This window comes from Pipra filicauda, unplaced genomic scaffold (assembly GCF_003945595.2).
Source record: "Pipra filicauda isolate LSUMZ 115617 unplaced genomic scaffold, ASM394559v2 scaffold52_size3558583_pilon, whole genome shotgun sequence".
Taxonomy (NCBI): Eukaryota; Metazoa; Chordata; class Aves; order Passeriformes; family Pipridae; genus Pipra; species Pipra filicauda.
In genome coordinates this window covers 259,651-284,492 of record NW_024104676.1, presented here as the reverse complement: position 1 = coordinate 284,492, position 24,842 = coordinate 259,651, and the positions used below count along the sequence as shown (strand labels likewise).

Sequence of the window (24,842 nt, the reverse complement as noted above, 5' to 3'; positions counted from 1 at the left end):
TGGTTAAAAATGTTCCAAGACTCCAAGATTATATATCCTGCAGTTCAGGCAGGAATGCTCAGCACTTCCCTCAGGGCGGGGAGTTCCATAAAGGGTGTGAGGACAGGAGCATCCTCCTATCTCACAGGCCTCTTAACACCTAGTTTGTAGCCTGAGGAGTCAGGCTCTATGGGCAGATGGTGTAAATGGTTCATTGATAACAGTTTCTGGGAAATGGCATGGAAGGCTATAGAATACACAGTTTTGGGTTACACCCATACCCTGATGAACCGGTCTCAGTTGTCCTAACTAGGACAGTCATCCAAGACATGAAATGCAGAGGTTAGAACAAACTTTGTAGAAGATTCGTTATCTAATTCAAGTGTTGCCATGATAAAAGTAGTCAGATCACTCTTTAAATAGTTGAATGTTTTCACATATGGTTTTCTTTTCCTGAAATGTCTCTTCTTTTTCCACAAAGCCTTCAGCACAGGAGCCGAGATGCTCATGGATGTTCTGAGGTAATCTAATAATATATGACCTGCCTTAGAATTAGCTGCGTGTTTTCAGACTAGACGAATACATATATAAGTATGCATTATTTAACTGTGAATGTGAAAAGCTTAAAAAAAATTCATCTACTCTTTTTCTGCCTCTCAGAAGTAAATTGAGTTTGAGTAGAATGATGGTTCTATTTCTAACTCTGAGCTAAACATAACCAGGACAAAAGTAGGAGAATAGAATGGAGAGCTAGGGCAGTTCTTTGGGAAAGGTGTGTGGCGACTTGTATCTGTAGTATCTGTTTCTTTACACAAAATATTTTGTACTAATGCCTAGGTGAATATAAGAAACAATTCTGTGAAACCTGATCAGCACAGGTCTTATCCGTGCTCATACAAGGACTGCAATGGAAAGGAGCTTTTGCCAGTTTTATGTCCCTACTGTGGAAAACATTTTTGTCTAAGGTGTGTGGAACAAGGTGTTTAAACATCAATACTCATTCATTAGTGTATGGAAAAGGTATTAAAAGTTTTATGCTGTTGTTTACAGACATCGCCATCAATCAGACCATGAATGTGAAAAGCTGGACACGCCAAAACCTCGAATGGCTGCTACCCAGCAGCTAGTTAAACATATTATAGGCAAGTACAGCAGGATATGTACTCTGCAATTTTCTTCAGAAGAGTATTTGAACCTCTGACCTCCTTTGAAGGGGTCAGGTTCAACCAAATAAAAAAAGATAGGGGTTCCTTGGTTAAATAGCCCTAATGTCACATGTAATACTGTTCATCTGTGCTGAGACGAGGCAACAGTATGAAGAGAATTTTTAAAGATTAAATAGGGCTCAAGTTTCTTTCAGAAGTATTATCTTGTTCTTATTCTACAAATACTATAATGTAATGAACTGTACCTAGTCATTATTATTTACATATTGATTCAGGTGCAAATAATGCAATTGCTTTGGGTGTGCATGCCAATCTGTTAGGATTATACCTACACAACCAAAATGGCAAAAAAAAAAAAATTGACTCTATAATGTTATATTTTGCAGATTTTAAACAAGTTCTACGATGGGAAAGAGAATAAACAAAACTGCCCAACTGGACAGTGAGATTTTGTAGAAAGGAGGACCTGAAGCTGTTGTCATATGAATGCTGTGCTGGCCACAGCTGTTGAAATTTTTGAATTTATATCTATTTGGCTTTTGCAGCCTGTCTGTACATCATGATAATGTTCATCTACTTTTCAGTGTAAAGGAGTTCTGCTAGAACTGTAACAATTCCAAGTATTCTTGAATAGAAGTATCTGGTAGATGACCTTGGGAGGACATGAAGGGACATGAAAGGGATGGGAACCTTGGAGATACAATGAGGCCCAACAGGCTAATTCTAAGATATGTTCAGGAAACAGTCTGAATCATCACACTAACAGGAATAATATTGTTCTCAGATTCTAAAAAAAGTGAGGAAGCAAAAAGCAAAAAACGCAAAGGAGCAAAAAACAGTGAGACTGCAGCAAAAGTGGCATTAATGAAACTGAAAATGCATGCATGTGGGGACAAGTCCTTGCCTCAGGTCAGTGATGTTTGTTTTCAATAATTGAATTCTCAAAGGAAATGGAAAATTTTCTAAATTTATTGATCTTCATCTAGTTCCCTCAGTTTGGTTTTGGATTTAATTTTTAAATCCTACAATCACTTATATATATTTCAGCCTGGTCCCCAAAAGCAATCTGACTAGTCTTATGTGTGTTATAAGATGTCTGTGTGGAGTTTGGGTCAAATTTTTTTATTTTATAGTAGAAATGATTTGTCCTGCTACATGGCTGTCACCCAACACTGTGGGGACAGACAGGTTCTTTTCCTTGGCAGAATGATGACAGCACTAAGTTGCATTAAAACTTTATTATTTTAGCAGAATTTGATGATCATCAGAATTTTATTATTAGAGTAGAACATGATTTTTAGGATCACTGTAACACAATTTTGTAGGTAGCATAGCACAGAATTGTATAGCACATCTTAGCTGCTTGTGGTTCCTAATCACCTGGACCCTCTGCAGATTGGGTCATTGGGTCAAATCTTAATACTTGGCTTACTATTTTAATATTTGAGCGATCGTCTAGACTGGAAACATGTAATTGCTTGGTTTTCCCACCCAGACTGAATTTATATGTTGGGGCATTTGCAGTGCACCATGCGTTCTTAGAAGTTTGAGTTTGATAATTTGGAGGGTTGGGGAGTGAGTACTCCAACTTAGGTTGGTACCAAGGTGTTTCAGGAGCAGGTTCAGCTACCCATCCAGAATTAGCACCTGGAGATTCAGGGTGTTACACAGTTTGTATGTGTAAAAACCCCATTTGAGAAATGAACTTCATAAACTGAATGACACGATTATCATCTCGTTCTTGAAACAGAGAGGAAGGAGGAACAAATAAGGTCAGTAAAGTACAGTGGGTATTGTGTTATCTTTTTACAGCTGAGGGTTCTATGAAGGTGAAGTCATGATTCCTTGGGCACACTCCAGGTTTGTTCAGGCTAAAGAATCTGACCAAGTATCATTCATTACCTAAAACATTAAGAAGTTTCTCATTCTTGGGAACTATCCAAACCTCAGTGAAAGTTAAAGGGAGTCTGCATTTAGAAAGGTTTCCATGTGCTGTTTACTCAAGGAGTTAGTAAAGTGACAGATATTTTAACCATCATAGGGTAGTTAATAAGAACATTGTTACCCTGAGAAAAACGATGGGGTGACAGGGGGAAGTTCAGGCATTTTATTGGTTAAAGAGCAAGAAAATGAGCTTGTTCTACCAGGCATCTGGTGGGTATCTGCTTATTTAAGCATCAAACAGATTTAAGTAGGACTTTACTGCATTTTCCTCTATGTAAACTTTACCCTAGAGCTCATTTTAGTAGACCTTTCCACTTCTCAACTGCACCGTTATTTTGAGGTGTGTAGGACAGGTGGAACTGGACCCAGACAACTCCATCGTATTCACACCATTCCTGGATTTTTAAATTTTTTTTCATGAATGCCATTATTAAACTGCACAGCAGAGGGCGTGGGAGTGTCAGCAAACCATAGATCAAATCCTGCCAGAGTGGTAAAACCATCAGCTTTCCAGCAAGAAAAACTTCATTATTTTAACGCCACTAAGGATATAACACCACCCTTGGGTGTTCAGGGGGGAAGTCCAACATAATCAATTTGCCAAGTGGACCAGAGGACTTATTTACTGCCCACAATCCATTTCGTCCCCCAAAAAGGTGACCTCCCATCTGGGGCCCTAGCATTGTTTCTTCATCAGTTGTTTCAGTAGCCCAGTTGGTGTTGCTCTGAATCCAGCCCACAGAATATCCATTCCAAACTTATTTAGGTTTCCTGGTTGCATTTGCTATTTTTGGGGGACAGAGGGAGACAAAAGTAAGTTCTAATTTTACCTTAGCAATTGAATAAAAAGCTCCATTTATTCAAGTTACTAATATTTTCTGATGTTTCAGTGGGATAGCTCCAGGACAGGATTCTGCTTTAATAATGAATAGTTGTGCTCCACTATCCATGAAGAAATCAGTCTTTCTTGTTTACTATGGCCTAAAGGATGGGACTCAGTCCTCAAGTGGCAGAGAGTAGGGCCACTTGTACCTCCGCCAGTCTGATCCCTTTGCCTTGTTTTCCTGATATTGCTCTCTAATAGGAGAGATAAGTCAGGATATCTTTGTGATTTAAAGGGGTTTCCATTTATGGAAGGGGTACTAGGTAGAGATGTGGGTAGTTTTTCCTCCTTTTCTCCTGCCTTCACTAGCAACTGTAATTTTTCGGTAGACAAACCATGAAGCCTTTACTTTCTTTGATTCTTGTAGTTTTTCACAGATTCCTCATTGCTTTTCACTATCAAGGTCAGTCACACCTGGTGTTCAAGTATTTTCACTTGCCAAGATTATGTTGGGTTTAGAAACACCTTGGTTCTTTCATCAGGGGTTTCACTTTAGATCTGTACTTATGCATCCTCTTAAAACAACTGTATTTAAATTGCTTTTTCACCACATTGCTATGTTGGAGCACGCCAAGTTTAAGACTCTTATACTGGTTTTTAGAATACTGAAAACATTCTATGTGATGGTATTATTATTAGGGTTTATCCTAGTAGAGTATATGTCATAACATCAGAGAATCATAGAATGCTTGGGGTTGGAAGGGACTTTAAAGATCATCTAGCTCCAACCCACTGCCATGGGCAGGGACACCTTCCACTGTGTCACCATCCAGGGCCCCATCCAATGCAGCCTTAAACACTTCCAGATACCCTGGAATTCCAGATACACTGGAATTTAATTATCAAAAAAAAAAAAAAAGCAACAACAGCTATTTGATTGCTGAGTCTTCTTATGAATTTCTTTCTTTATACTTGTTTAGAAACCACATAACTGTTTAGGAAGATGTCATAATACAAAGACCTGCTGGTAGCATTCTTCACTAGTAGTACCACTGTAATAAATGTGGGCTAGAGGGAAAGTGAGTAATTTCAAATATTGTGGAACATAATTTTAAACACCACTCTCAATTTATATAAGAAAAAATTTAAAGTTCCTTCCTAATGCTAAAGTCAGTAAACTAAACAGTGTACCACAAATTACTGTATGATAATTTCTCTTACCAGCAATTTTTTCATTTGGATATTAATTGTTTAATCATATAGAATAGCAATAATTCTAACACTGATAAATTAAGCATGTTAACCTTTAGCACCTCTCTATTTACATTGCTTCCTAGACTCCTTTTAGCCTTTTTCTGCCCAGATTGTTCTATTTTGATGACAGATTTTTTAAATATGAGGTTTCTGGAATGCCTGTTACGCATATTAGTTCTCTCATCACTATGTAGAGAGGACTGACACATTTTTCTTAGAGATGCACAGCAAAAGGACAGGAGCAATGGGCACAGGCTGCAATGTGTGTGAAATTCCAATTAAGGTATTAGGAAGAAAAACCACACGGTGAGGATGGTCAGACTTTGGAACAAGCTGTTCTGAAAATTTGTGGAATCTACATCTTTGGGATGTTCATGACTTGATTGAATCTGACTTGGAGCAACCTCTTACCAACCTTTTTAGTCAGGTCCAGCTTTAAATTTCCCCCTGATTTGAGCATGATTTTGGACCATGTGACACCAGAGCATCCTTCCTGACCTTTCTTATTCTGTGTTCAGGAAAATCCTCCTATCTTAGAAATATCATTTCCTTGGTCTCTTTGTTTAGATTAGCTTTTTGCCAATGATTGCTTCTTTTGATGTCGGACCTGATGAGCGTTATCCCTCTGGAGACTGACCAGCTCAAAACAGGAGGGCCATGCTGCAAAACTGTTAGCCATTATGTCCCTGATTAATCAGTATTTTCTTGAATATGACAGAGAAATTCCAGGGATGCAACAGTAGAATGAACTGCTTTGGGAATTAAGTTCCTATGAACTGTGGGAAACTATTTTATCATCCTTAGAACTGGAGGACGAACTAGGAATGTGCTGAGGCACAGGTAGCAGTTGATTGATGTTAGCATGTGTCCATAATAGGAGGGCTGTTGTGTTGGCTGTTCTACAAGTTCTGGTCATTTACATTTGAGCAAGATTCAGGTCCTGCTTCCTTTGCCCCTTTGTAATATTAATGGATGTTGAAGATTTTCTCAAGCACACTCAAATTTTGAGGAAAATGCACAGGTTGAAATTCAGACTCAGCTTTATGAACATAGCTGAGGTAGTTCCATATGTTTCTAGGGAAGGCATAAATAAAACCTTTAAAAAGAGACTTCTGTCTTGTTTGATAGTGTCTGGCTTGGCTTCAGCAAGTGCAGTCTTACCTGATGAATATAGCAGTCATGCTTGCTCTATGTCTTCTCTTGAAATAAACCTGAAGAAGAGATTGCCCCAATCCTGTTCAAAATCTCTCTCTCATAGGTTACTCTTGAAATTTCTTAAACAAATATTTCAGTCTAGGAGGAAGAGTGTTTAGTACATAAAAGGAGGAAAACCAGGTAAAGGATTAGCTGACTATGACCCGATTCTAGTTCAGGGAATTTGCATTCCAATTCGAGACACTGTACTGCTGCCAAAAGCCAGTACTGCTGATTTAAACTCACCTTTTTCTCCCCAGGGCAGACACCTTTTCCTGTCGGTCTGTATATAACAGTGTAGCTGTGGGACTCATGGCAAAAGATGTTCTCTTCACCGTTTAGACTTGCAGTCCATCATATATGTGCCTGCAGCGGGAGAGGGTTGGATTTGATGATCTCAGTCTCTCAGTCATTTATATTCTACAGTAAAATGGTCCTGATGGAATAGAACAAGTTTCAGTTGGTAATTTTGGGGCTGAAGTTTAAGCTTTTTACTGAAAAACTATTAGATGTGTATGACTGGAATTACGTGTTTCTTCTGTGAATAATTTTGTTTTATTTTTCATGTTTTTCTAGACAGAAAGAATTTACTTTCAAGTGTTTTTACCAAAGGGGAACAAAGAGAAAAGCAAACCTATGTTCTTTTGCAGTAAGTGGAGTGTTGGCAAAGTAGTAGATTTTGCAGCTTCCTTAGCAAGCCTTAAAAATGACAACAACAAATCAACATCCCAGGTAAATCAGTAATAGCTAACATTTTCCAGGTTATTGCATTTTGATTTTAGTTTTCTTTAGCCTTTTTTCTCTCCTCCACCCCATGTGTTTCATCTTGGATAGGCAAATCTTGATGTTAATTTCTGTGCTATTTGTCTTACAGAAATTGAGATTATGCCATACTGTCTCTGGAGAAGCCTTGCCATTTGAACATACACTGGAAACATGGCTGTCTGATAAAGACTGTCCACTGTACAATGGAGGAAATATAATTCTGGAGTATCTTGATAATGATGTTCTATTTATAGAAGATACAGAGTCATACTTTAGTTAGTAAATTAACACCAAAAAAATAAAGATTTTTCAGAAGCATTGTATTTGAGCAAGTCCAGTTTTCTTTTAAAATCACTGGTATGCCAGAATCTCTCCTCAGTTTTAAAGACACAGTTCCCATCAATTTCCAAGTTGCTTGACTGACAGAAGATCGAAGTCCTGAAAGGAAAATTAGTTATTATAATAATTAATATTACAGATATTTACATTCTAGAATAACTTCTTCCTCTATTGAGCTGTAAAATATCAAGAATGTTTTCTTAATTTTTATATTTATTTTTCATAAATAAATATGAAAATGTATTAATAAATAATGGAAATGTAAACTTGCAGTGTACCAGTTCTTTGAAGGAAAGAAACACATTACACTATTGCAGCATCTTTTCTATGTCTACGAGAACAGATTTCATTGAGTTTGGAAACCAGCACTGTCCATATGCCAGGTCCACACTTTCTTCTCGTAATAGCTTAAAGACGTTTAGAAGGAAAGCTTTCTGAAGCAAGAGTAAATCCACACAGATGTCTTCCTTGTGTTTGCAAATCTCATTGTGTGATTAGGTGGGGGATAAAAAGAGAACTTGAAATTATTCTTTTCTAATTCCTGTGTAAAAGAGGAATAAATATGGTCAGAGAGGAAGAAATATAATTTAACTAGAAGTGTAGCATTTAACAGTTTGGAATATCATCTGGTCACTTCCAGCCATTGGTAAATCCTCTTCAGCAGTCAGCAAGGTGATTTACTAAGTTTTAAAGTGGTTATTTACAGTGATTGTACATAAAGAAGTTACACCTCTGGGTGAATAAGAATGACCTATACAATTAATGACCACCTCAGTTGTTGGTGTCCTGTTTGTTGGTCATTAAGAAGGTAGTTCATAATATCAGTAGTTGATGTACTCCAGATTTTGGATCTCTTTCAAAGCTGGATTGAAAATTCAAAGTGAACGTAGGAAGTAAGAACCATGAGATCATTTTTATCACAGTCACAGCTGTTTTGAATTGCTGAAACACAAAACCACATAATGTGGCACACAAATGGTAGGGCCAGCACTCTTCTAACTGTTAAGTCCTGATGTATAACCAAGGAGCCTTGCTTTATCTTTCTGAACAGACCTGTTACAACATAAACTCGTCCTCCGGTGGCCTTGAGCCTATCTCTGTTTAAACTAGAGGACTAGAACCCTTTGAAGACTAATCCTTCCAATTTGCTTTCACCTGTTTACAACTATTCTGTCAAAATTCTCCAAGAAAATGACAGTGGATGAACAGATGCGAACAGAGCAGTGGAAAGCACAAGCCTAAGCTTTATTTGCAAAGCTGTAGTGTATTTCTGCTGCTCTGTGGGGCTGTGCAGAGTGGAGGAACTACTGAAGCAAACCTATTCATCGGATACTAAAGAGGCTTAGCAAGATTTTCCAAGCTGCAGCATGGAAGGTGTGATCCATTGCTACTGAAAGGACCTAGTGGCTTGTGATTAGAGCACAGTATTCAGACCAAGGGGGAGAAATCTCTGTCTTCTGCAGCCTGACTCACTGCTAGATCAGCGTGACTCACCTTTAAATGGGTTTGAAAAGGGAAGAGATACCTTTCTTTTTCAGACAAGGGGGCACTTTCTTTCAGGCGACTATCTTCGTGTGCTATTCTCATGTTTGTAAGGATGTTCCAGCTTCTACATGCACCATGACTGAATGTACTCAGTGACACCTGGAGGTGTAACTGGGCCACAGGGAGATGAATGTCTACATTGTTCAAAAACGTCAATATGATGCATCCCAAGGACATTGTCCTGCCACTGCAGGACATACACAGAAGTGGGGAAAAATTCTATGAAGAGGGCAGGGGACATAAGGTTAAGGAATACTGGTAGTCCTGTGAGAAATGGAGTTTCAGTTCGGAGAGCTCACATGAGGCAGAGAGATGTACGACTCGGACATGCAAGTGGAGATGGACGATTTACCACAGTCACTTGGGCATTCATCAAATCTGGATTTGGTAGTTGGGCTCATTCAGTTACCACATTCACTAACTGAGAAAAAGTGTCCAGGTTTTCCTCCAGTATGTGCTTGCCTAAAGGGAAACAATGTCCACGTTGGATTGTGGTTCATTTATACCAGTTTGAAGACAAACAGACATGTATGACATACCCATTCTAGGCACAGCTGCAATAAAAAAAAATCACAATGTAAGGGGAGTCTCCCTGGCATCTTTTTCAAAGCTACTCTCCCCACTGGTAGAACAGTAACGTGGTCTTTGAACATTCAGCTGGCTGTAAAGTGTTGTGGTTTTCATTACTACCAAGCAATAGTTCCTTTGTAACAATTTAGGAATATCTGTAGGATTATTATGTATTGATTTGACTTGCATAAAAACCCAAAAAGATCTCAGTAAGCATGTCACTGTTAGTTGTTTCTCATTTTGCTTTATGGTACTCTTTACTGTAGTTTTAACATGACTTGGGAATTGATAAGTTATTTTACTGGATATGGTATGAATGTCACAAAAAGGAAGATGTTTCTGTTTTCCATCAAGGAAAGGTTTTCAGTGGCTGGATATTTTTGAAATGTTTGTTTCCTGGCAGCAGAAATTATACGAGCATTTCTCTGGCCTGTCTCTCCTGCTGTTATCTTCCTTTCCAGTACAAGAGGAACAGTTCCCTTTTCTCTTGTTATTTCTTTTCCTCCCTTTCCTCTGCAATTTTCCATTCATCTTTCTTTGCATCTTAGGCTGCTGTGATATGGAATATGCAATAAGAGGCCAACCATCATCGTGGGACCAGTGATTTGGGGAAGAGCCCTAAACAGCACTTGCTCCCCCTCCTGTTGTTACACAAGCAAGTGGAAAATGCTGCTACACAACAGGGCCATTTTTTTTTTCAGCAGAAAATCTTCATTCTCTGCTTACACCCTTTCTCCTGCCCCTGATTTTTCTGCCTTAGCAGTTGAAGGCAAAATAATTGAAATAACATTTGTTTTGGATAAAGGGAAGATAGACTTGGCATACAGCAAATAAATCTTTGGGGAGACCTCAAAGGTTTTACCAGGATGGTTGCTTTCATCAATCGCCAGTAATTGCTAAGAGCTAGCAGCCTGTAATGACAATACTAACATGGCAAGTCACAGTTGATAAGACTCCAAAAAGTTTTCACATTCATCTTATTCCAGGAATGTGTCTGGGATTGTACACGGAAGCTAATTCCACTTAGTTTTCAGAAACTGAGAAGCAAAACCAAATTAAGCTATTCTGACAGGTAAATAATTGAGGAGAGGTGAAAACTCTACCCTAAACAATTATACTAGGAACAAAAGCAGAAACTTTCCCAGAGCTTCAGTATCTTGCCTAGGCTAGGATTGCTCACATTTTACCTGTTTAGACTCTAGCATATCTTTACTTAGCATATATAATGTTTTGGTTTTTTCTACAGCTTATTATCTTAGCACATTTTCATACGGAAGGTTCAACAACTGTATTTGAAAAAAATTATAAAACACTTTGGAGGAGACATTTGAAACTGCTGTTAATTTTACAGGCCTGTGTTTAGAATGTGCTGAATTGTTTCACTTCAAAGTTAATAAATAAAATGTTAAACTCACTTCTACTAGTTACAAAGAAAATGTATGCAAAGTTGCTTAAACGAGAAGAGGAATTTGTCAAAAGAAATACTTAATGATTTTATAATAAACAGTATTTCAGCCAAACTACTAAAATAGGTCAATTAGGTCAATATCGAGCTTTTTGGTTGTTCTGTCTGTATAATAATTTTAGAGAATGCACAAGGTCAAGGCTTTGCAAACTTGCTTCTGGTAGCAGCTCCCAGCCTTGTTCCAGTTCAAACACTGCTACAAATTTGTAATATACAGAACATAGTTTGGAAACAACAGTTTGGTTGTATTTAATACTAAGAGCTCAGTTCTGCTTGGATATGAGAGCCATTAGATCAGCTGGGCAATGCTGTAGTAAACGAGAAACAATATATCACACTAAGAAAGCAGGAAGTAATCTCTCGTACTTTTATTTTTAGCGTTTTCCATTTCTGTGTCTGCTTTAGAAAAGTATGTGCTCTGGAGTGTGATCAGTCTGAAGACTTTTCATCAATAGATCACCTCTGTTCATCTTGTTTATCAGGTGTCAATTGAAAATACATCTCCTTGCAGCTCAGTTCTCCTCATAGTAGCCCCTTACATGAAATACAAAATTTTGTTTCAGCTGGAATGGTAACTGTGGTTTGGATTAGGGAAATTCTTTCACTTATCAGGCAATCCTGTTTACTTCTGATTTTAGGATCAATGCTGAATTTGAAATCTCCTCTAAAACCCTTCCTGTAATATTAAGTATACTATTAACAAATGTCAAAGAAGCCATTTTCCATAATACTTGTGCAGTCCTATATAGGTTGTACTGAGGCATGTTTGGCAGCTTCCCTCAATAAAACCCAACTCTGAAACAAAGTGCCTCTTTCAACTGGCTGTGTGCTATTAATACAACCTTGTAAAGAATGACTTCCAAAATAATTAGTAAAAACACAGTTTATCATCTCCATAGTTCTTCAGTGACTTCATGGCTGGGCTTCGCGAACGAAGATTTGGGAAGGCTCTATCCACATTTGTTACAGGCACGCTGGTGGCTTATGAGGCCAATACGAGACAGACATGTCCGATTGCAAAAGGCACAGCAGAAAGACTCCTTAGATGGTGTATTCTGCAAAACACGGTTCTTTCTGCGTTGCCTTTTCTCCTCGAGAGTGATCCTGCGTGTGTTCTCAAAGGAGACAGCTGCGTTATAGATGGTGTGTCTCCAGGCCTCCCGATTGGAGGCCAGAGTAGACCAGTTATGGTGATCAATACGGCCAAGGCTGAGATGTTGTTTCAGGGAGTCCTTGTATCTTCTCTTCGGGGCTCCTCTCTTGCGGCAGCCAGTGGCAAGTTCACCATAGAGCAGGATCTTCGGGAGGCGGTGGTCCTTCATCCTGGAGACGTGCCCTGCCCATCGCAGCTGTACTACGCATCCTTTAAAAAGCAGACTTATATCACTATTCCTGTTTATGAGAAGGAGGAAAAGTGAAATGGCACAGTGACTTGTCTGACACAAGAGCATTGCCGGCAGTGGATACTGTATCTTCACTGATGTGGAAAGCACCTAGCTGTGGGTTGGATTGCCATTAGGGACACGGGGTAAGACGGTGTCTTTTGGCGATGTAGATATTTTACAATTATTTTAAGCATAAAGCAAACTACAACCCTTGTCTACAACCATAAAGCAAACTACAACCCTGCTGTTTACAGCAGACCATTGTTTTACATATGACAGTAAGGTACATCACTTGCAATTTGTGAAGACAACTCTTCAGTGTTTTGCTTTGATTACAGACAATAGGGTCAAAACACCACAAGTAAAAAAAAAAAGAAAGTGGTATCAGTCAGGCTTGGAAAGGAAGGCTTCAGGCTTGGAAAGGAAAGCTTTTTTCCTCTATATGATTTTAATTAATCTTAGAAATGCACCAGTTGAACTGTAAATTATTTTCAAAAATCTTTGAACCCTGTGAACTCACCCTCCGTGAGGATGTTGAGGCACTGGAACAGTTTGTCCAGAGAAGTTGTGGATGCCCCACCCCTGGAATTGTCCAAGGCCAGGCTGGATGGGGCTTTGAGCAACCTGGTCTAGTGGAAGATGTCCCTGCCCGCAGCAGGGGGGTTGTTTATGATCTTTAGAGCCCCTTTCAACCCAAACCACTCTGATTCCATGATAAACTCCAATCGCGTGCCCCATGGGAGAGCATTTACAGTTATCTCCACGCCGCCGCGAGCATTTACAGTTATCTCCACGCCGCCGTGTCCAATTATTAACAAGAAGTCGACATCAAAGGCTAATTTCAACACTTCCACTGCGCATTTTGACAGCGCTGCCGCCAAAGCAGTGGCGCCCGAACCCTCACACGCAGGTGCGGCGGCCGCGCCGGGCGGCGGGAGGAGGAGGCGGGTCCGCAGGCTCGTCCCGGCGCCTGCGCTGCGGCGGGAGCGGAGACGGCGGGAGGGGGCGGTGAGTCCCGGCTCCTGCTGCGGCTGCGGCTCCGGCTCCGCCCGCGGCCGCCATTTCGGGGCGCCGTGAGGGGGCTGCGCCGTCCGGCCATCGCTCGGGACGGGCGCAGCCCGCGGGACCGCACAGCCCCGGAGCGTGGCGGGGCGTGCTCGCCGGGTGTTTCCTCGATTGCTAGGCTGTATCTCAGCAAGAAACTTGGATTTTGTAAAGAAAAAAAAAAATCAAAAAAAAAATATCCATAATAATTTTTGCGTTAATCTTTCCTTTTGCTAGGCTGTTTACCTCAGAAAAGATGGCAGATCCCTGGCAAGAATGTATGGATTATGCAGTTGGTTTAGCAAGGAAAGCTGGGGAGGTATGTATTAACTCTTTATAAATATTAGCATTATTTATTGAGTCTAGTATGTATGTAGGTTTTTGAAGGAGGTTGATGTAGAAATTTCTTCTAAAGAGTGTTTTGTCGAAAACATAAATTAGCAGAATCATTCATGATGTACAAGTTCAAAATTAGAGTTTTTTATGTTTGCAACTTGTTTAATTTAAGAAAACAACTTTGCAGTTTTCTGATTAAAGACTTAAGAGTAACTTTTGTTCCTTAAATCTGATTTAAAAAGTAAAATAAAATTCAGAATCGTGGTAAACAAAGATCATGTCAATTTTCCACCTTAAACTGCTCCTGTCTACCTTATTTTACCGCTTGAAAGCTGATGACAGTCTTTCTTGTGAATGTCTCCATCAGCTTTATTCAGTGGCCTCTTGTTGGGAGACAGTACCATACTGTGTTCTCTCCGTCCCTGGAAGTGTCCAAGGCCAGGTTGGATGGAGCTCTGAGCAATCTGGTCTAGTGGAAGGTGCCCCTGTCCGTGGCAGGGGGGTTGGAACTAGATGGTCTTTAAGGTCCCTTCCAACACAGGCCATTCTACGATTTTGTGTATCTCTTCATGAAGACTGCTTGCAGTATACGTCCCTTGCAGTGACGGTACTTTGCCCATTTGTGATCTAAGGTGCCCTGGAACAAGAAGGAGTTTGTACATCTTGGCAGAGCCTCAGCACGAGTGGTTACCAAATGTTCAGTTCTTAGTAATTCTGCTTGGTACATTTGAATGCTGTGGCAGCCAGGCAAGATGGTACATGTACTAATTCTGTCCCCTGGAGCTGCAGAATCTGCAGAAAATTGTCTGTGCAATGACCTCATTAAAATCTTCCCTCAGAAAACCTTTCTGAGTTATAGTAAAAAAAATCTGGGGGCTGTGAGGCATGGATTCTTGCTTAAGCTGATTCAGATAGTTTTAAGATCATAAATGCAGAGTGTGGCTAGAAATAGCTGACTTGAGCTCAGTATTAGGTGTTTATTCAACTCTGGTATTTAAATTTATAAATCTAAAACTTGTCCTAACAAAATGGACCCTGTTTTCATGTACCAGTGGATCTTCCTGGATCTTAGATTTAAGGTCATGTAAAACTTTGTGCTGATAGGGACTGGAGATGCAAGGCTAAGTCCTAAGTCCTGCAGTTAAATCCAGATTGTGTCGCTGCTTGCTTTTGTGTTTTGTATGTGCAGTGTAGAAAACAACTGTAAAAATTATGCTCAAATTTTTTGGGAAAACTAATATTTTCCATACTGTTAGTGGAGAAAGATTTTTATTTTGGTTTTTTTTTTTTTTTAACAGATAATCCGTGGAGCACTCAAAGAAGAAATATCTATTATGACTAAAAGTTCACCGGTAGATTTGGTGACAGAAACTGATCAAAAAGTAGAAAACTTCATTATTTCTTTGATAAAAGAAAAGTATCCATCTCACAGGTACGGCTTCTTATGAGTACGCTTTTGACAGAAGGGGAGGGGTGACTGGAAGAAGAAAATTGAAAGTTTATGATTTTGCCTGGTAAAATTTCATTACAATTGGCATGCTGGAAAGTTGTACCATTCAGTAAATACCTTTGATAAAATCAAGTGGTTTAGAGTAGTAGTAGGTTGAGGTTTTGCCCAGGGCTGTAGTAACAAAACAAGGTGTCTGCAGGTCTACTGCCATGAGCTCAGTCTTGCTCCAGACTTAATGCTGAAAGTCAGTTCCAGTTGAGGCAGCTGTAAGTAACTTCTTGGTTATTTGTGTTGGAGAATCAAGGGTGGCCCCAGGATACCCAGAACCCACCTTTCTTGTCTGCAGTTGAAACTAGTGTGCCTTTGCTGTCTGTGTTGGATGGGGCCCGTGGAACTGAGTGTGCCTTTAGCAAATCTCATACAGTTCGAGAACATTAAACATCTCTAAAAGAAGGCAGGATCTTCTGATTCTGCATAACTGAAAGTCTGTCATACAAAATACTGATTTTCTACATTGCTCTTTTCTTCCACCCCTCCTCCCCACCCCTGAAAAATTTATTCTTGAAGGATGAATTACAGGTATTTCACTTACATGGTCTTTCTTTCCTATTTTGACATAATGGCTCAAGGTTAGTACTGTTTCCTTAAAGTAGGTTTGCTATTTTTTTCTTTCATTTTCTTGGAGATTTTGTTATTGTAGCTATATATGTGGAATGTAGGAAATATATGTAGAACTGGAACAGCTGAAGTTATGCAAAAGTTCAGTAACGTAACCAAACTACTGTAAGCATACAGACCTGTGGAATGACCTTGAAATAACCTTGATAAGCATTTTAGAATATTTTAGCTGCTTTTTATTTTAGATAATTGGTGTCACATTAGCCATAATGGTGTTAAACTTCTCTTTCTAATGAATTACTCATCCACCTAAATAATTACTCAGTCTCTCATCTCTTTGTGAAGATCTGCTGCTTTTTGGAAACATGCTGTTCCTTTCTGATTAGTCATCTTCACTTCTGTAGTTAATCATAAAACTCCCAATCAATATTAAAGAGACCTTATTTGTTTCCTCCCGTTTTACATATTTGTGGAGGAAAGCATGTGTTTGGTGCAAGCTTCTCATGGGTTGAGTAACGTGTGATAAATTGTAACAACATGGAAAAGGTGTAGAAGAGAATTCCACCCACTTCATCCTAATAATTTTGCAATTCAGAACAGATGCTTTTATGAGCAGCAAAAGTGTGAAATTTCGTTTCCTGTGGCATTGTGCCTGTGTGTCCCTTGGGTTTAGTACTATGTTTGACCATGCACTCCACAGTCTTCATCAGCAGCTCTTGTTTGGATTTCCTCCCTTCACCATGTTACTGTTTTGTAATGCTTGTAGAACTAAACATCACTGTTTTGAATGCTAAATTCCAGTAATGTATATTGAAACACAAAATTCTTTTCCCCACGTATTGTGCTTATCTTTGACATCACAAATATCAATGCAAGCTTGGTTGGATGTGGTTGGTGCTTTTCAGATAAATAGTGTATTTCTCATCTTTTTTTCATGTGATCACTGAATTTTAGTGTCAAGGACAGTGTTGTAATTCAGACTTTTTAATCAATTTCTTTCTGTCTTTTAAATGTGTTTGCTACTTCAGCTTTATTGGGGAAGAATCTGTTGCAGCTGGAGAGGGCAGCATTCTGACAGATAACCCCACATGGATTATAGACCCTATTGATGGAACTACCAACTTCGTACACAGGTCCACCTTTCATTTTTTTTGTTAGCAACCTCAACTGATTACTCTCTTTCTTTCTCCAGTTCCATGAAAGTAAGGTTGTTTTTAACTTTTAAATTGCTTTTAAAGAGATACTATGAACTTGTTAATAGTTACAGATTGCTGTTTGCATTTATTGAGAGCTCTTGGGCAGTTTTTATAAGCATTTTAGTATTTCTCTAAGTGTCTTAATAGTCTCACTCTGTAACCAACACCAGTTGTTCCATGAGACGCCTATACTATATAGGTGGGGTCAGCAGTCTTGCCACAGATGCCAAAGAGAGGTGTGCAGATTTCAACAGTAAAGGTCAGGACTCAGAATCAGGAGTTGCAGCATCTTCAGAGAGGCAATAACAGCTCCAAGTGATGATTTCTAAGAAATTTTAAATCCATTGAGATCTAGGAGCCTCTGCTGTAAGAGAAAGCAGAATACCACCAGTAACTGTCAGTGGTATTTTATACAAGGATGGGGAGGAGACTTTCAGTGTAATGCTGACAGCCTGTTCCTTATAGGAGTAGTCTTTGAAACAAGATGGATTTTGACCCTGGTGAGCTTTTCAGAGTTTACTTGATTCTAGTTTTGAAATGACTGCTGTTATGTGCCCCATGGCTTTTAAACAGCTGCTGACTCCTGCTAAATAGCTTGTTCAAAAAGCACTAAGAAAATAATCCATTTTGCTGGATTTTCAGGCTTAAAAGTCTGTATTATTTGCAGATAGTAGTAAAAGCAAATGTTTGAAATTGAGATGCAGCCCACCATATCCTATATATTCCCACTGTCTGTACTCTTCCTGCATTCTCTGATATCTCACTTTTGATGGAGAAAGGGGAGGTGGGGGGAGAGGTAACTTGCTTTTGGAACCATTTTGGCCAGCTTGTTCCTTCTGAGAAAGGTCAGTAGCACAGAGGCTTGTTTGTATTCTGCAGCTGTAAAACAACAGTCCCTGAGCTCGTAACAGCTGTGACAGGGATAGTTTCAGCGGGTGGAAAAGTCTGTGCTTTAAATGGTAATTAGTGGTGTTGGGTCTATTTTCAACTAAATTGTGGAAATTCCAGAAAACTGTTTTCTTTATAGTCCAAGTTTCTTTTTGAAGTATAGATTACATTTAACTTTTACATATTAAGAGTAAGCATTGTAATTGAAGAAGTGTAGTATCTCACTATAAATTAGTGAAATGTTTTGTTTTGTAGGTTTCCATTTGTGGCAGTTTCAATTGGCTTTGTTGTAAACAAAAAGGTATACTTTTTTTACTTAATATCTAATCAAACCCAAATTAATTGCTTGTTGCTAGTTACAACTAAATTCTGTGATTTCACAGTAAATAGGAAGGAAGGGAAAAAAACCTCAAGGTATTTTTATTTTTTCTTGCAGATGGAGTTTGGAATTGTGTATAGTTGTATAGAAGACAAGATGTATACTGCCAGAAAAGGAAAAGGTGCATTTTGCAATGGTCAGAAACTTCAAGTATCAGGCCAAGAAGGTAAGCTGAACTGAGTAGCTTGTTTCTGGTAATTGCCAGATGGCAAATAAGACAGCAACAGTTTTACACCTGAATATATTGCTGTTTCTTAGGTCATAGTTTTGTTTTGCAAGACTTTCTTTGCCCATGGGCTGTTTAGTTTTGAGAAACAGCTCTTACGTTCTCTTTGATACATATAACATGATCTGTGCAAAATCAGGACTCAGCAATTGAAGATTTTGTTCCCCAGGTGTCAGTGTTGGGGCTTTGTTAGTTTGTTTCTTTGTTTTTAATTCCCTGCCCGTCTGTAGTCTTTGTCTGTGAGAGTCTGTAACAAATCTGCCAAACAATTCAGCTTCTCCCAGGTGCGACCTAGTGGTTGAAGTCAGTAGTACTCTTCTATGCTTACAACCCATGTAAAGTAAAATCCACACTTCAAATGAGACCTTTAAAGATCTCAGGATTGTGTTAATTTTTATAGCAATAGAATTTTATTTACTAATAGCATTGATTACTGTATATGCACATTTGAATGTATATGCACCAGATCATGCTTTGTTCCTTGTATTTTATTTTTTCCTGCCATCTTCCAAGTAAGAACAGATTTTTATATGTATAATATATGTAATATTTTATTAAGATACCTTTTATTCAGTCTTGCAAGAAAGCAATTAAGTAAACTCTGCTAGCTACTGTTATTATTTAAATTGTGCTGTTGGAAGATTGAGGTTTTGTTTCTTTTCCAGACATTACAAAATCCCTTTTAGTAACAGAATTGGGGTCAAATCGTGACCCAGAGACTATAAAAATAATTCTTTCTAACATGGAAAGACTTCTCAGTATTCCTATTCATGGGTAAGATACTTCCTATTTTATATATATTTATATATACTGACAATGATTAATGTTGTAAATATGATCATTTTTAGGAAGGATTAGTTGCATTACATTTGACACCTTAAGTGTGAAACATGATTTAAATGTTTCTGTTTAGTAGCTTCTGCAGAGAAACTAATTGTGTTTAACTTTTTCAAGCTCGGACATATGTAAGAGAACCTAACGATCCGTATTGAGAAGCGAAGCATGTTTGGGTTTGTAGGACTACAAAGTACTGTATTTACAAGTTAAAAAATTGAAATATAATTTTGCGCCATTTTTCCTCCCTAGAAACACACAAAGATTAAAACTTGGATGGAGCATTATTATGTTTCTTAGTTTCCTTTCCTCGTAGTAATGAAAATTTGGGGGGGGGTTATATATATCAGGAGACAGAAGTAAGTACATCTCCCTTTCATCTTTCAAAGCTGTAAATTTTTTTTTATTTGTCCAAGCACTTGGCATTGTCTATATACTGCTCTTACTTTGACTACATTCCCTGCTTCCTCTCCTCCAGATAAGCCAAAGCCTGCATTTCCACAAACCATTTTACAGTTAAAGGAGGTTTCAGCAGATAGTTTTTTGTTACTCAACTATATTCAGGTTTTTGAACTAAAAGGGTTTGTAGTTTTATGCTGAGATTCTCGGGATTCACTTAACATGCAGATTTTGTTCTACCTCCAGAAGTCTTCCAATGTCATTAAAGAATACATGCGAAGTTGTAAGTAGGGAACACATTTTAGATGTCTTGTCAGTTCAACTTTGGCATTTCATTTGTAAACAGTAATTTGAGATTGGAGTTGATTAAAGTTGGTTCTTGCAGTAACTCAGCTACTACCAGTTACAATTTAATGTATGTTTTACTGATAATTGAAATAACTGCAGTTATTTGTACAAGCCACACTCAGTAAGTGCATCCACATTTCCAAAAGAAACTGAAATATGTGACACAAGAGTTTGATGAAGTTATCCAGACAAAATTTATGCTGTTTAATTTATTTTTTGTGTTAACTGTTATAGGGTTTTATAAGTCAGAGATGTTTACTGAGCATCACCAGAGAACTGAAATAACTGGTTTTTCAGCTCTGAGTAGCGTATGCTCTACTTGAATTCTTGTATTCAAAGAGCAAAGTAGAATATCTGTTACTGTTTCATGTGTAGATTATCTTCCATAATATGTTTGAGGTTAGGAAATCATTTAAGATATGTTTAAAACAAAATTGACTAACAGAATTTGTAAATACAATTTCTGGAAATCTGCTATATTTGTAGAACTCTTCAAGCTACTTAAAGAAATTCCCATTTCTTTACAAAAGTTTCACTGCAACATTCCATCACACTTTCTCTGCATCAGTTCACTTTGCATATGATACTTCTGTGTTCTCTGTGCAGTGTACACAGACCTTGTAGCTTTTTTATAAACTGCTCTCAGTTAAAACAACAACTGCATCTCCTTTAGGATTAGAGCTGTTGGTACAGCAGCTGTGAACATGTGCCTTGTGGCAACGGGTGGAGCTGATGCCTATTATGAAATGGGGATTCACTGCTGGGATATGGCAGGAGCTGGAATCATCATTACTGAAGCTGGTGGAGTGCTGCTGGATGTAACAGGTAGATACACGGGCCTGCACAATACTCTCTTGTCCTTTTAAATGGCTAATTGGGAGCAAAATATAGCTGAAACGAGAAGACAAAGAGTTCTTTTCAATCCTCTTTTCAAGCTACCACTACTCAACAGAGTTCCCATCCCATTAATAGACAAAGAGAGGGACAATTGTATGTTTTAAACTACAAGACAGCCTTTAATCCCTTGGCTGCACACGTGGAAGAGTGAAAAAAGGCAGTAAATGTACACTGAAGAGAATTAAATGTAGCTCATACAAGACACCTGTTGTGTTGAATGCATTTTTATCCAGAGTCAAAACTTGGTCTTAAATAATAATGTATAATTTACACTTGATTTTTTTTCAATGCTTGTTTTCTTACCAACTTTTAATTTTCTCGGTATATAAGCTGGTTTCTTTGTTTGCTTTGGTTTCTAGGTGGACCATTTGATTTGATGTCTCGAAGAATAATTGCGGCAAGTAGTCGAGCTATAGGAGAGAGAATAGCCAAAGCACTTCAAGTAATTCCTCTGAGAAGAGATGATGCAGCTAACTGAATACCAAAGCTACACCTGAAATGTTATTATCTAATGTTGTCTCATATTCCCACGTGGTGCTTGTTCTACACCTTGAATAGATGGTAGTCTTTCAGTACTGGTGTGACTGCTAAGTAGAGCTTTGAGATTGGAACAACATTCTGAGTAAGCTTTAACTGTTGACTATTTTATGTAACATCACAATTAGATAAAAATCAAGAAAAAGAAGCAAATATATGCAACTAGTATTTTCAAGTTTTATACTACACTGAAGACGTAGCAAGAGACTCTTTGATGTATAGATAAATAAAGATCTCTAGTTCTGTGAGTGACAAAACAAAAAATCACTGTCCTTACACCACAACCTCACATCTGATCTTGAACCCAAAAGATGAAGGCATTACTGTTTATCCAGTCTTTATCTGGTCTTCAGTGTATCCATTTCCTTACTTTGTTGCAGTTTTTTTAGAGGTAGTCCACACATTTCCAAATTTGTTAGTTGCTTGTTGTTTTGGCTCCAGTTTAAAGACTTTATTACTTACCTGTCATTGGTTTTGTAGGCATCATTCTCCCTTTCTTATGGTAGATAAACCCAATCTTTCTTTAGCCTCGTACGTGGCCAGTACACTTGCAAATCTATTACAGTTGCAAAAGTAGGAGATATTGTGCCAGAAAATACGTGTATCTCACAGAAGTTCTGAGCACACCTTCTATCACCAAATGTTCTTACTTCTAAATGAAGATGAAGTATGATTTGCATTTTGTTAATTTTGCTTGAGTTTCTTCATGGATCAGTGTGTTTCAAAGTCTAAGGACTAATTAAATCCAAGAGAGTTTTCAATAACTCAGATGGCAAAAAAATAAGCCTATAGTCCATGTTTTTTACATAATTATCTGTAAGTTACAAAAACAGTGACCAACCAGGACCGGGTTTCTGTTGTGTTATAGAGTGTACAGACACAAAAGATACATATCTAAACCTAAACTGTTTATAAATCTAAGAAATATTAGTGATTTAATTCTTGGTCTCAGTTGTTCCAAACTTTGAAAACTATACTGGTTCTTTGAATTTTTGTATTTAAGATTGTTAAAGGCATCAGTGCACTGTTCAAATAATTAATGCACTTTAATTTAAAGATGTAACTTAAAACGATTTTTAGACTTTTTTTGTGTGTCAAAAAGTTGTCTCTTTGGTTGGTTAGTCAAGACACAGCAGTGCTTTGGAAAACCTGACTTTTTGTACTGCTGTCCCACTTTCTATTTTGAAAAATGGTGTACTCTATTGAAGTTTCAACAGATTGCTTATTATAAATTTCAGTCTTTTATATCAGTTGATTTTCACAGATTTTGCAGAAGTACTTAATATTAAGTTGTATCTAATGCCAGATGATTATTGTTAATGAGGTCAGCCTACTGTTTAAAGGTCTTGTCAAAAAGCCAGACTTACATGAATTTTACTTTTTAAATTCCCATTGACAAGGACGGAAATCTTTTGAGCATTTCACTGTAACTTTATTGCTGTAAACAATGTGGGATCATCATTATTTTTGAGAATTATGTCTTCTGTAACATTTCTGTGGCCTTTATATAACAAATTCTGCATAACTTTATCTGTGAAATGGAGACGTCTAAAAAATACTTGAGATGGGAGAACATGTTAGAAATAAATACACTTTAGCAGCAGTGGCTTCTGGTGTGCTTCCTTTCTTAGCGTTCTTCAGACTGCAGTGCTGCGTCCCAAAAAGCTGGATTTGTGGGCCTCAAACTTCATCTGATTGGAATGCTCTTTTCTTCTTGGCCTCTGATGTGCATAGATCATAAACCGTTGTGCCTTTGGATGTGGGGTTATGTGTGTGCACCTGCAGTTGGGGTTTTGAGTGAATACTTCGACCCCTTCCAAGGAGATCATGATGCATTAATCATCTCCAACTTCAGACTCCAACTTTATGGATTATCTTGCCAGTTATTTCTTTTGGAGGTCCATTAGCTTTCCTAATTAATGCTATTTGAGGAAAAATTCATATGAGTTTCTTATCTTGGCCCTCTCATTCTATTTGTGTTGGAGACCAGCCTGATTGGGTTTTTTTTACTCTAAATGGCAGTTTTTATCACTGTTTTCAATTTCAGCCACCCTTTTAGGAGGATCAGAAATCCCAGTTTGCCACTTTGCTAAGTATTATCTTCTCAGATACCACTTCATTTAATATGAATGCATTTTTCGTCATGTGAAAGGACGTTAAAATGTAATTATCTAACTTCAAAGGCATTTTGTTTCTGTGCTAACCTGTAATTTTGACAAGTTTTTGTAGTAAAACAGAAGGCATGATTGCTGTGTAATCAAAATGCTTTTGAGAGTTTATGTATGAAGTAGTCTCTGAATGTTCAAAACAAAATGTGTGGGTTTGTTGCTTTGAAATACGAAGTGGCAGAGTTAATCATCTTAAATTCTTTAAAAAAAAATCTAAGATAAAATTATGTATTTACAAGATAGCTTTTGCTGGGCAATGAGACAATTGGGAAGGAAAACCAGTTACCACAAATTGAACAGACAGTGTCAAATTAAGATCATGAATACTTCTCATGAAGACAACAGTCCAGTGTACAGGAAGCTTTCTTGCATAGCTTTTCAGTGGACAACTCAGGACTTCAGCTGGCGAATTCCACCATGATCTGAACCTCAACTCTGAGTGAAGAACACTCAAAACTTACAGGTGCAAGAAGAAGACCAAGTGGACAGAGTCAGCAACTGGAGCAAGTGAAAAAATCCAATAAATACTACTAGAAATTAAAGGACCATATGGGCAAATTTCACCAGTCCCTTGGCCTTTACTTAGAGAATTTGACTATAAACCTATATTATATATAACCTATATTATAAACTATATTTGAGATATGAAAGAGAGGAGGTAACCTTAGTCTACCATCCTGGCTATCATCCATCACTGATGCTCTCTATTTATTGATTTGATGACAGTTTGTGATTGTTTTCTATGACAACCTGCAGAGCTTTGCTCTGTTTGCAAAGCAGGCTATTCCAGTATATTCAATCTTTCAGAGCTTTTCCCAGCATGAAATATTGCCAAAGACAAAGTCATAAAAGGCTTCAGGTTCTTGTCGAGCCCTCTTAAGCAGCCCTGCAGAAAATCCCTCCTCTGCTCCCCCATCCCCCTATTCCTCATAATACCCGTGACCCAAAGGTATGGTTTAATTCTGCATAGTCTAATGTCTAGGTGTGAATTAGACATTCTGACTAGATATAAAATGTTGTCCTGTGGCCTTGGTATGAAGCATTTTCAGTACAGGAGATCTTTCTTTTCCTGAGCTTTTTCCCATCCTCTCAA

At 38.2% G+C, this 24,842-nt stretch overlaps 2 protein-coding genes across 2 annotated transcripts; both read left to right on the top strand.

The window, feature by feature from the left end:
• The first annotated feature begins 440 nt into the window (after positions 1–440).
• On the top strand, positions 441–7,453 carry ZFAND1 (zinc finger AN1-type containing 1). Its single transcript, XM_027750580.2, has 5 exons — positions 441–500; positions 1,030–1,121; positions 1,930–2,054; positions 6,937–7,092; positions 7,235–7,453. The coding sequence occupies exons 1-5, from the start codon at positions 481–483 to the stop codon at positions 7,403–7,405; spliced, it is 564 nt and encodes a 187-aa protein (XP_027606381.1). The 5' UTR covers positions 441–480; the 3' UTR covers positions 7,406–7,453.
• A 6,037-nt stretch (positions 7,454–13,490) lies between these two features.
• IMPA1 (inositol monophosphatase 1) lies at positions 13,491–23,184 on the top strand. The gene is made up of 8 exons (XM_027750561.2): positions 13,491–13,792; positions 15,108–15,241; positions 16,906–17,010; positions 18,217–18,262; positions 18,398–18,506; positions 19,232–19,340; positions 20,821–20,972; positions 21,404–23,184. The coding sequence occupies exons 1-8, from the start codon at positions 13,730–13,732 to the stop codon at positions 21,520–21,522; spliced, it is 837 nt and encodes a 278-aa protein (XP_027606362.1). The 5' UTR covers positions 13,491–13,729; the 3' UTR covers positions 21,523–23,184.
• The last annotated feature ends 1,658 nt before the right edge of the window (positions 23,185–24,842 follow it).